Raw genomic sequence first — 12,900 nt, 5'->3', positions numbered from 1 at the left:
CATATGTATGTGATTCTTTGGAATAGATAAAGTATTATAAACACAGACCTCCAAATCCTTGAGTGGAGGAGGTTAATCGAAACCTTCCTTCTGTTCTGTGCCAAATTGATAGCATTTTTCCTTTTGACAGTATGAGCAATACAGAACACCTTTTCATATATAATCAATTGTAATGTCCCCAAACAAAATGAGTTTGAAGAAAGGTACTGTACTTCTTGGGGAAAAGCTGTACTTCAACAACTGCATTTTGGGGGGAGAATAAATAGTCATAAACTGGAAAATGCATATATATGTATTTTCATTACAGAGAAGTGAGTATTAACTATTCTAAATTTTATTTTGCCATGGGTATGTCATTTTACTTTAAAAATTATGTGTATCTGCTTATTGTCTATCTTCATATAAATTTATATAGCAACTAGTATATTTCCTTTTTTTTTCTTAGCCACACAGCATTGTAATAATTGTGGAGAAATATAGCTATGTTTATGTATGTTGTTTGAAAAAAACACACTCTTCTTCTTAAACATTTGAACCTTTTAATCAGTTTTTACCATTCAGACTTGGCATTCATTTGTTTTCTTAGTTTTTGTAGGTCTAAGGAGAAACTGAAATGTTTCCTGAAATATAAATAAGTAATAAAATTAATGTGCGTACAGAGTACACTCTTTATTCTTCTTGGATATATTCTTGTTGGTCCTTTTTTAATATATCCTTAATCTCTGGAGGAAAGAGAGATTATTACTCTGTTAAACTGAGTTCTGATTCCAGTCATCTGGGTTACTATATACTTAAACATATAAGCTTAAACTCAAGTATTTACCTATAAGTGAGTTCTATATTTTGTGACCATACTAAAAAATTTCCTAATATATGATAGAAGGGTTATAGGATTTGTTTTTTTTTAATAGCTACATCAGAAATAGGATCATTATTAAAATGCTAAAAAAGCTAGTTCTTTCTTGGATCCTGTCAGTTAAAATATAAGAAGCAGTGTTAGCTTCAGGTTGTGATTGCATAATAAAGGTAATCCCAACTGTTAATAAAATGGAATAAAAGTTGTAAGTTTTGGGGCGCCTGGGTGGCTCAGTGGGTTGAGCCGCTGCCTTCGGCTCAGGTCATGATCTCAGGGTCCTGGGATCGAGTCCCGCATCGGGCTCTCTGCTCAGCAGGGAGCCTGCTTCCTCCTCTCTCTCTGCCTGCCTCTCTGCCTACTTGTGACCTCTCTCTGTCAAATAAATAATTAAAAAAAAAAAAGTTGTAAGTTTTGTCCCTTTAATATGCATAATAAAATGTAATTCATAATACATTTCATTTTTGTTTTATAATAACATGCATAATGTTATGTGTGTTCGGGGCAAGCAGTGAAAGGAAGAGGGAGTGGGAGAGAGGGAGACTTCTGGGGGCCTGTCTCTCTCTAGTAAGAAAAAACAAGTAATCAAAATTATTAGCTGTACTTATTAAACTCCTGTTTCTTTATCAGTTATTGCTAAACTAACTTAGGATGCCTTGAACAGGGTTGAAAACATACACAAATTTATGCAAAACTTCAAAGAAAATTTTATTTGTAAATGGACTGTAATTAAACAATTTCTCTTACCTAAACAGTTTGTATTGCGTTTGAAATGTAAACAAAGAATACTTAATGAACTACCAGTTATTCTCTGCAAAGTTACTTATCTCCATTCCTGGCGTGTCTATACCTTTGGGATAGTGCAGTATGAGTTAATCTTCCACATGTCGTCAAAGTCCTAATGGACATCTGTGTTTCTGTATAGATTATTCTTAAATGACTAAAAATTATAGAATTCTAATAGGAACTATTTTTTTCCTTTTTGCAGCTATGTCATCTTATCTTTTAATTATTAAAACAGAGCTTCCTGCTGCTATTTCAGAATTTTTGTCTGGAGATCATACTGGGTAAGAAAAAATATTTCATGTTGTATCCACTCATTTGTTAATTCAATAAGTATTTATTAATGATATGGTAAAATGGGCAGGACAGGGAGGAACTCTCTCTTGGAGCAGAGGAAAGAAGAAATTTCTGGGAATATGAAAGATTAAGGTAGGAATGGGGAATGGTGAGAAGTATGGAGTATAAAGGTCTTAAACAAAGGAGGGGAGGGGATCATACTGCTGTCGCTTCTCCACAAACCACGGTGGTAAAGTTACAACCGCACTTGTGAGATTTCTATTCTAAAGCATGGTTTGAAAAAATAAATGATTTGCAGGGACTTAATGATTTCATTTCCTGGTTTTTAACAATACTATAAACAATACTAAACCACATTATACTTCCTTTCTCCTTTATTATTTATAAAATACTGGGTTCTAAAGACTATTGACTCAAAAAAAAATAAAGACTATTGACTCATCTCTTTCTATGGGAAAGCAAACTTATTTTACTTTTCCTTTCATTGCATAGGAAAAGAAATTTTTAGAAAAATACACTTGAAAAGAGAGAATAAATTTTTTTAAGTGTCATCAAGTTATTTCACACACTTTCTAAACCACAACGCAAAAACCCATCAGACTTTTGGACTTAAATATTTGGTTGTTTTGCTCTAATATTTGTACTTGTTCTGGACTGCAGGGCAAATTTTTTTAACTTTTTTAGCTTTTACAACTCGACTTCCATGAAAAAGTTCTATTAGACAACTGCAAATATGTATTTATATAAAAAGCAAGTGTGGTATACTTTAGATCTGAATAGGAACTGGAAGTCTTTAATGATTTTTCATCATCAGAAGATACTGTGCCTTTCTGAAGTACTTTATTGTTTGTAGGGTTTCCATATTCATTTAAGTTTTATGCCCTTAGTTTGATGAACAATCGCTATAAGAAAGAGCTATGTGAAGTTCACTTTTTAATTTGCTGTAAAAATATTCAGGACAATTTCCATTACTCAAAAAATTCTGTGTGACAAATTTATAGTGTAGGGCTAAGAACTCAAGGCAATGAGAAGTAGAATCAGGAATGTCAGAGGAGGAGTAAGGAGACATGTGTTCTATCCATGTCAGTGACCTCAGGTAATTGATTTTATTTCTTCTGGCCATACAACTTAATTTTGAGCCTTAGGTTTCTTCACCTGTCTTAATGGACATACCAATATTGCCTTCTTAAGAAAGTTGTTGAGATGATCAAATAAGATATTTTATATATATATATATTTATATATATATATATATATGCTCTTATAAGCTGATAGCATAGTGTAAATGTGGAGAATTAAATTACTGAATGTTGTATGTCAGATATATCCTCAATTAAAAATAAAGAAATTTCAATAATAATAATTATATTAAAGGTCGATTTTCCTTGTTTGCTCTGCCAGGGAGGTCAGAGTCAAATTTGAATATATTGCATAAACTGTTAATCCTAGTAGTTGTCACGTGTTTGCCTTTTCCCTGCTCCTCAATTTGGTGACTTCTTTTTACATTTTTTTAATTGCTATATGTCTTTGTGGAAAGAGGAGGGATAACATGCTTATAAAATTTTAGAAATAATTAAGGTAGTATGAGACAGAATTGCTATTAAAACTTAGGTCTTCTTTCTCTAAATGTGATACTTTTGCCATAGCTTTCACTTTAAATCAGTTACCATTTATTTTGTTGGGTTTTCTTCTCATTTGTTTAAAAAAATAAAAATTAACCCCCATCTTACTCATATTAGTAGAAAATTGATTAAAATGATATTTTCATATGTCAGAAATGAATTTTTTAAGGTATACTTCAAAATACTATGACCAGTTTGCATCATCTGTGTTTTGTTGAAAATTGTACACCTCTCTAACAGCCTCATCTTGTTTTATACATGAAGTACATTTGCTTGTTTTGTATTTCAGAGTTGTAAAAAACTCCAATAAGAGACTGTATTAAGTGGTTAGAATGCAGATAAATCACCAAACTTCAAAGCTTAATGCGGTCAAATAATTAAGAAACAAATATTATGGTAATTGACAACTACCTAGGACAGTTTATTTCTAAATAAAGTTACGTAGCATTATTTTTTCTGAGATCAATGTGATATTGTTATGCTTTTATTTTAGGGTTTGATTGACAATAAATTGCACTTAAGGTCTTTCATGTGTGCTTATTTTCTGTGAGATTTGATGTACCTTTGTGAAATATAAACCTTTATAAAGATGTTATCAAAAAGAAACTTTATGTTCATAATATTCTAATTTCAACAATTACTGTTAGAAGTCAGAAGCTATAATACTTATCCCAAACTTGTATGAGGCGTCTGTGCTTTTCGGAGAATAATTTATATTTTAAAAATCTATGGCTGTTAAAAGTTGGAAGCTCTCTGTTAACATTTAATGATCTTGTCAGTGGAATATGATTGACACAATTAAGTTGTCTTGCATTTGAGTTACATAATTGATATGGGATGTGAGTAAGATCCTAATTCAGAACATATGATACTCTTGTTCCATTCCATTCGAGAATGAAATTAAAGAAACTTATAAATAAATCTGGTTTTCATTAAAATATGGAAAAAAGCATCTGCATGCCAAAGCATTTGCAATACAGCTAAAGATTTATACTCTATATTTCATACTTGGAACATTTTTATCATATAGGATTAAATCCATAGATCAAACAAGTTTTCTAGGAAGTATAAAACTTTTTACTCTAATTCTTTTGGCTTAAAGGAATGTATATTTAGATTACAGTAGGAAAACAGGGGTTCTGTTAGATAATTCTTTTTTTCCTCTTAGGAAAAAATTTAAGGGTAGTATATTCTTCTAAAATCTTGATTTATAAAATATACTTATTTAATATGTGCTTTTGGAGATTACTTTTTGCTGGTTTGTATTTCTCGGGCTGGATTTAATTTTCCAAGTTTAATCATCTCTGTTCTTTGGAAAATATCCATTGCCAAACACAATTCAGTTGCCTGTGACATGCATATCAAATCTAAACTACCTTTAGTGTATGTTACTGAATTGCCTTATAGTTGAATGATAAAGAAAAGCACTGTGTTTACAATTGGCTTTATTAATCTACCTTAATAAGTATAAGAAATGATTAATAATAACCAGTAGCCAAGCCAGGGATAGAGAAATTATACTTTGCAATAAAGTTCTTTTGATATTGGGAATTTAAAATTCAGTCCTGTGACTAGGAGAGTGTAAAGGAAAGCACCATCTTGAGAAAAATGAGGCAATAGCTGAAAAATACCATAAACTCAAGAGTGACTGTTCAATAATAGAGATCAGGAACGCCTGGGTGGCTTAGTCTGTTATGCCTCTGACTCTTAGTTTCAGCTCAGGTCATGATCTCAGGCCTGTGAAATGGAGCCTTGTGCCTGTCTCTATCCCTTTCCTCCTGTGTCTCCCCTTGCTCGTGTGCATGCGCTCTCTCTCTCTCTCTCTCTCAAATAAATCATTTAAAAAAGGGGGGGTAGAGATTATTTCCACTTTTCCTGTCACTAAGATCATTCTCATCTTTTTGCTGCTTTTACAGACATATAAGATGAAGTTGTTGACTCAAAGGATCTCTGAGGTCTCTTCTTGCGCTAACATACCATAACGGTGATGCTGCGAGACTGCTGAGAGGCAGTGACGTTGTTTTCAGTCCCACAGTTCAGTGCTCTGGGCAGTCTTGTGGCTTCTGGGCATGAGTGAATTGTGGTCTGACATAGTCTAGTGATAATAGTATAAGTTGTAAAGTTCAGGATTTCAAAATGTTTATTCTTATGCAAGAGAAGAGTTTTGGATCCTAAGGATGAATGTGCCCGTTGCACAACTCCACCTTCATGATGGTAGGGACAACAGAGCTAACACATGGAATCTGTTCTGCTGCTGCATTGGGTCTTTTTCCTCCTGACACTGCAATTGTCTGGCTCTGATATTGGGTCCCTGAAGGAAGATTTTAAGCGTAGAGCCCTGGGCTTTTTGCCGGCTCCAGAAATTTAGTTGCAAAGTGTTCCTCAATGAGGGATGTTTTGAGGTTCCCATTTTGATACTTACTCAAGAGTGACGAGAAGATGAACCTGCGCAGTATCATTTTGTATTCTTAATATCTGTGCCCTTAGGTCCTCCTCCTTACAGGGACTGAGAGGCTCATGTAAATGCAGCAGGGAGCACAGCTTCAGGTCTGTGAGGACTAGCAATACTTGTGCTAGTACTCACAGGTTTTAGGATCTGACACAGGCATTTCCTAAAGACATGGATTAGAGTGAAAAAGGGAAAGTTGTGACCATGGTGCTATTTCTGCTGCTGCTGCTCCCTCTTTTGTTCTGTTTAAAAGGAAGTTGTTGGCACCCACCAATACCCACTAAAGATACATTACAAAGGATTTCCTCTGAAACCAGGAATAAAAGAGACACAGTGAATCATGAAGTCCATGTTAGAAGCCAGGGGCTGAAACCCGTGTGGGGGAAAACCTTTTCTTTCATTCTTTTTAAATTGAAATGTAATTAATGGGGCGCCTGGGTGGCTCAGTGGGTTAAAGCCTCTGTCTTCGGCTCAGGTCATGATCTCAGGGTCCTGGGATTGAGCCCCACATCGGGCTCTCTGCTCAACAGGGAGCCTGCTTCCTCTTCTCTCTCTCTGCCTGCCTCTCTGCCTACTTGTGATATCTCTGTCTGTCAAATAAATAAACAAAATCTTTAAAAAAAAAAAGAAATATAATTAACATGTAACATTGTATAAATTTAAGGTGTACAACATTTTGATACACTTTTGTATTCTAGTATGATTACCACAGTGGTGTTGGCTAACCCCACCATCACTGTTATATATAAGATCTAATCTCTAAGCAACTTTCAGGTATATTATTATTGTTAACTACAATCACAATCCCCAGAATTTACTCATCTCATAACTGCAGGTTTGTACCATTTGACCAACTTTGCAGTTCCCTTGGCTCCTCTACCCCCAGTCCTGTTGGTAACCACCATTCTACTCTGTTTTCACGAGGTTGGCTTTTTCTGATTTTACATGTAAGTGATAAACAGTAATGATATCTTTCTGCCTGACTTCTGTCTCTTAGCATAACACCCTCATAATCCAACCATGCTGTCACAAATGGCAAGATTTCCTTCTTTCTCATGGCTGAATAATATTCTATTATTTTACATATATTATATATATATAGTATTTAAAAATAAATGCCTACATACACACCTCCACGTCTTTATTCATTCATCCATTGACAAACACTTAGGTTGTTTCCATATCTTACCTACTGTGAATAATGCTGCAATAAATATGGAAAAGCAGATATCTTTTCAATATCGTGTTTTCATTTCCTTTGGATATATCACTCAGAAGTGGCATTGCAGGATCACTTGATTTTTTAAAAAGATGTATTTATTTATTTATTTACGAGAGAGAGAGAGAGAGAGAGAGAGAGCAAGCAGATGCATGTACACGAGGGGGTAGGTAGGGAGAGGGAGAGAAATCAACAAGCAGCTTCCTGGCTGAGCACTCCTGCTTGCTAGGCTCCATCCGAAGACCCTGAGATCATGACCTGAGCTGAAATCAAGAGCCAGGCGCTCAACCGACTGAGCCACCCAGATGCCCCTATTTTTAATTTTTTCAGGAACCTCCATACTATTTTCCATAGTGGCTGAACCAGTTCACCTTCTCACTGACAGTGCACAAGGATTGTTTTATCTCCATTTCCTCACCAACACTTGTTACTGCTTTTCTTTTTGATACCCATGCTAACAAGTGTGAGGTGGTCTCTCACTGTGGTTTTAATTTGTATTTTGTGATGATTAGTGATGTTGAGCATCTTTTCATGTACTTGTTGGCCATTTGTATGTCTTCTTTGGAAAAATGGCCGTTGTTTTCCTCTGTGCATTTTTCAATTGGATTAACCACCTATCAGTTATATGGTTTGCAAATATTTTCTTTCATTCCATAGATTGCCTCTTCACTTTGTTTATTGTTTGTTTTGCTGTGCGAAAGCTTTTTGCATGTTTGATGTAACCCTACTTATTTTTACTTCTGTTGCTTGTGCTTTTGGTATCATATCCAAAAAATTATTGCCAAGGCTGATGTCAAGGAACTCCCCCCCTATGTTTTTGTGTTTTATGGTTTCAGGTGCTACATTTAAGTCTTTAATCTGTTTAATCCACTCCAAGTTAATTTTTGTGAGTGGTATAAGAGAGGAGACCAATTTCACTTTTTTGCATGTGTTTATCTGGTTTTCCTAACACTGTTCACGGAAGACACTTTTTCCCCCATTGAGTGCTCTTGGCTCCCTTGGAAGTATCAGTTTGGCTGTATATGGGTACAGAGTTATTTCTGAGCTCTTTATTCATTCCATTGGCCTATGTGTCTATTTTTTTGCCAGTACTATACTGCTTTGATAACTACAGCAGCGTTGTAGTACAGTTTGAGATCAGGAAGTATGATGTTTTGTTTTCCCTCTCAGGATTACTTTGGCTCTGTGGGATCTTTTGTGGTTCCATACAAATTTTAGGATTGTTCTATTTCTGTAAAAAGTATCATTCAAATCTTGATAGGGATTGCATTAAATCTGTAGATGGCTTTGGGTAGCATGGACATTTTAACAAATGAATTTTTCCTATCCATGAATATAGACAGGTTATCTTTCCATTTGTTTCTTCTTCAAATTCTGTCATTGGAGTTCTATCTTGTAGTTTTCAGTGTACCTATCTTCCACTTGCTTGGTTAAATTTATTCCTACATATTTTAATTTTTTTGATGCTATTGTAAATGGGATTGTTTTATTTCTTTTTCAGATATTTTTTTGTTAGTGTATAGAAAGGTAACCGATTTCCGTATGTTGATTTTGTTAACTGCAACTTTACTGAATGTGTCCATTAGTTCTAATAGCCATTTTGGTGGAGTCTTTAGGGTAGTCTCCCTATAAGATCATATGATCGCAAATACAGAGTTACTATTTCCTTTCCAATTTGGATGCCTTTTATTTATTTATTTATTTATTTATTTATTTATTTATTTTTATCTTGCCTGATTTATTCTAGCTAAGATTCCCAGTACTATGTTTAATAAGAGTGGTGAGAGTGGGCACCCTGTTGTTCCTGATCCTAGAGAAAAAGCTTTCAACCTTTCACTCTTGAATATGATGTTAGCTATAGGTTTGTTGTATATGGCCTTTATTATATTGAGGTATATTCCTTCTCTACCCAATTTGTTGAAGGCTTTTATTATAATAGTTTTGTTGTATTTCGTCAAATGCTTTTTCTGCATCTGTTGAGATGATCGTATGATTTTTATCTTTCATCCTGTTAATACGCTGTATCATATTTATTGATTTGCGTATGTTCAGCCACCCTTGCATTCCGGGGATAAATTCAACTTAATCATCGTGTATGATGTTTTTAATGTGCATTGTTTTCATTTTGCTAATATTTTGTTGAGGATTTTTGCATCTGTATTCATCAGGGATATTGATGTGTAGTTCTCTTTTTTTGTAGTGTCCTTATCTGGCTTTCGTATAAGAGTATGCTGCCCTTGTCAAGTGAGTTTGGGAGTATTCCCCTCTCTTCAGTTTTTTAGAAGAGTTTGAGGATTGGCATGAATTCTTCTTTAAATATTTGGTAGAATTCACCAGTAAAACTATCTGGTTCTGGGGTTTTCTTTGTTGGGAAGTTCTTGACACTGATTCATTTTCTTTACTCATTATTGCTTTGTTCATATTTATTATTTCTCATGATTTTGATATATTATCTGTTTCCAGGAATGTATCCATTTTATTAACTTAACATGTCAGTGGGTGACTTTAGCTACTTGGTAGAAAAAGAGGATGCATTTTCACCAGCTGGGAATTCTGAGAGTATCTGCCAAATGATTTGACCCTGATTTCATTTATTTATTTGATAGAGAGATCACAGGTAGGCAGAGAGGCAGGCAGCGAGAGAGATGGGGAAGCAGGCTCCCTACCGAGCGGAGAGCCTGATGTGGGGCTCGATCCCAGGACCCTGGGATCATGACCTGAGCTGAAGGCAGAGGCTTTAACCCACTGGAGTCACCCAGGCACCTTGCCAAATGATTTGGGGGAAAAAAAATATCCCTGTTGTTTTTGATGCTCCAGCTGCCATATTGACATTAACTATACTTGGTTACTACTCTTCATGTGTGTATATGTGCATGTTTCAGTGAAAAGATTATAGAAAATTCAGAAAAGAAAGCAAATAAAAATCAGACATAATAACATCACTTACCTAATCACTGTTTTATCCTTTTAATTTTTCTCAAAAAGCTTTTTAAAACATAGTTAATAATCATATATTTTATATTTTCATTGTTAGTATTTTCTATTTTACTAAATTGTCTTTTTTTCTAGCTGCATAGCATTCCACTGAATATGTTTTTATTGGCCTAATATTTTCTTTTGTTAAATATATGGGACTTCCCTCCACCTTCTTAATGTTACAGTAATGTTGTATTCATAGCTTCATGCACATAGAATTCTTTAAATTATAGATTATTTTCTTAGAGTATCATGTTTTTGTTTCATTTGCTATATAATGTCATTATTTTCCCAGAAGTAGTACTGATTGACAAGATCACTAGCAATGCCTGAAGGACCAGGCATTCACATCCTTGAATATTACTTGTTGAATAATTTTACTAGTTTAATTTCAACAGCCTCATATTTATTTCTTTAATTAGCACCAGAGATTGGATTTTTCTTCATGTGTATTTACTAGTTGTACTTCTTTCATGAATTGTTTGTCCTTTACATACTAAAGTGAAGTCTTTACTATTAAATTCTTGGGGAATTAACTCTAACTTTTTAAAAATTTCCACACATGTATTTTATATTGGAAAATTGAAACCATCTATATGCAAACAAGGAAAAAAATAAAAATTGCTGATATTGCTACCACACAGAAATGTCTCCTTCTGGTATTTTAAGAATATCCTTCTGGCTTTTTTGTTAATGTTCATTCAGGCTTTTTTTAGTAATCAAATACATCATCATACTTTTAAGCTACCTTTTTTTTTTCATTTAATATTCTCGTGTCTTTATATGAAGAATGTAATATTTTTTTTCCTGGTAATTCATGCTCTTTCAAGAAAACTTGAAAAATATGGAAACTGTGAAGAAGAAAAATTACCCATCATAATGCCACCACAACATGATGGCTATCAAGATGTTGCAGTTCTTTTCTATTTTTAATCTATGCTTTTCCTCAAAATTGCTAATCATGCTATGTATATTTAGGATGTTTTCATATCAATATATTGTTATATTATTCATTATTATATGTGTAGAATTTTCTTTTTTATGATTGTCCCGTAGTCCCATAATGTGTTTTAAAATTGTTGTAGTCTTAGATATTTGTTTCCAGTTTTCAGTATTTTAAATGTTTTCAGTAACCATCTTTCTACAAATATTTTTGTTCTTATTGTTGATTGTTTATTTATTTACTTTTTAAGTAGGCTCCACACCTGGCATGGAGCCCAGTGCAGGGCTTTAACTCATGACCCTGAGATCAAGACCTGGGCTGAAATTCTGAAATCAAGGGTCAGACAGACACTTAACTGGCTGAGCCTCCCAGGCACTCCAACTGATTATTTATTCATTTATTTTTTGAGAAAGAGAGGGTACATATGAGCAGGGAGGAATGGGGGCAGGCAGAGGGAGGTGGGGGAGAATCTAAGCATGCTCTATACCTAGCACAGGGCCATCTGGAGGCTCCATTTCATGACCCTGAGATCATGACCTGAGCCAAAATTAAGAGTCAGACACTTAACTGACTAAGCCACCCAGGCATCCCTGATTGTTTATTTTTAATAATCTTTTGTAAGTATTACATATTTGAAATTTTTCAATATCTTTTGCCAAATTGCTTTCCAGAAAGGTAATATACACAGTTTTTACCTTCACCACTTTTAAAGATTTATTTATTTATTTTAGAGAAAGAGTGTGTGTGCACTTGAGCATGGGGGAGGGGCAGAGGAAGAGGGAGAGAATACTCAAGCAGATTCCCCGCTGAGCACAGAAGCTGACCCTGGGGCTCAATCCCAGGACTCTGAGATCATGAGGAGCCAAAAACAACAGCCAGATTCAACCGACTGAACCATCCAGGCACTCCTGCCTTCACCAGTTTGTGTACACCTTGTCACTCCTCACCGACATTGACTATTATCTTACTTTTAAATACTTGCTAATTTGGTAGTTGAAAAATGACATCTCATTGTTTTGATACCTTTTTAAATATAAATTCATTAATAAGAATAATAGGATTTCTCAAGAACATATTTTAATGAAAGGAAGTAGGCTTTTCCTAATGGGTGGTTGTAATGGTTATAACTCTGTGTGTGTGTGTGTGTGTGTGTAAACACAACCACTGGATTCCTGTGCCTAAGATAGGACTATTTTTTTTTCTACTAGGTCTTGGTATCTTGATGGACAAACACTACTAATAATCATTTGTGTTGGCATTGTGTTCCCTCTTGCACTTCTTCCTAAAATAGGTAAGTCTTTAGAGAAGAAGACAGTTTTTGTTTGGAAAGAAGGAAGAAAGAAGATAACGTTAAGGGGCTTTTAAATTTCACAGTACCACATTTTTAGCAGAAGGGTGGTAACAGTGAATAATTCTGAACTTGGACTTATTTTAGGTTGTTCAGCCTTCAGCCTTGCTTAGTTAGCCCATTACTTGGTTTGTAGTAGTATTTTGTCTGCCCTACTAAAATAAAATCTTTACAGTGGAACATTAAAGAGCAGCCTTTCCTTACAGTGTACCATTAGTGGTAAGCCAGTTCCAATTCTGCTGTACAGAGCTGCATAAATGATCTGTGACAGATAGTTGGAATGTTGTTATTCTCAGCCCTAAGCCCCAGATACCAAGCACTGTAATAGAAAACATGCCCAAGATGTATAGCTTTAGCTGTATGTTAGGATCACTTTCCTTATAAATTGCTTTTTATTTTACTGTTATTTT

General features: G+C 34.6%; 1 protein-coding gene across 1 annotated transcript in view; it reads left to right on the top strand.

The window, feature by feature from the left end:
• The window catches only part of SLC38A6 (solute carrier family 38 member 6), a 69,237-nt gene that overhangs the window by 32,562 nt on the left and 23,775 nt on the right, over nucleotides 1-12,900 (top strand). Inside the window, exons 6-7 of the mRNA XM_044232491.1 lie at nucleotides 1,842-1,920; nucleotides 12,351-12,433. Coding sequence (XP_044088426.1) covers nucleotides 1,842-1,920; nucleotides 12,351-12,433 — 162 coding nt within the window. The remainder of the gene's footprint in view (nucleotides 1-1,841; nucleotides 1,921-12,350; nucleotides 12,434-12,900) is intronic.

This window comes from Neovison vison, chromosome 13, assembly GCF_020171115.1.
Source record: "Neovison vison isolate M4711 chromosome 13, ASM_NN_V1, whole genome shotgun sequence".
In the NCBI taxonomy this organism is placed as follows: domain Eukaryota; kingdom Metazoa; phylum Chordata; class Mammalia; order Carnivora; family Mustelidae; genus Neogale; species Neogale vison.
Note: the sequence above shows the minus strand (reverse complement) of the source record. Positions and strands in the feature narration are given on the sequence as shown.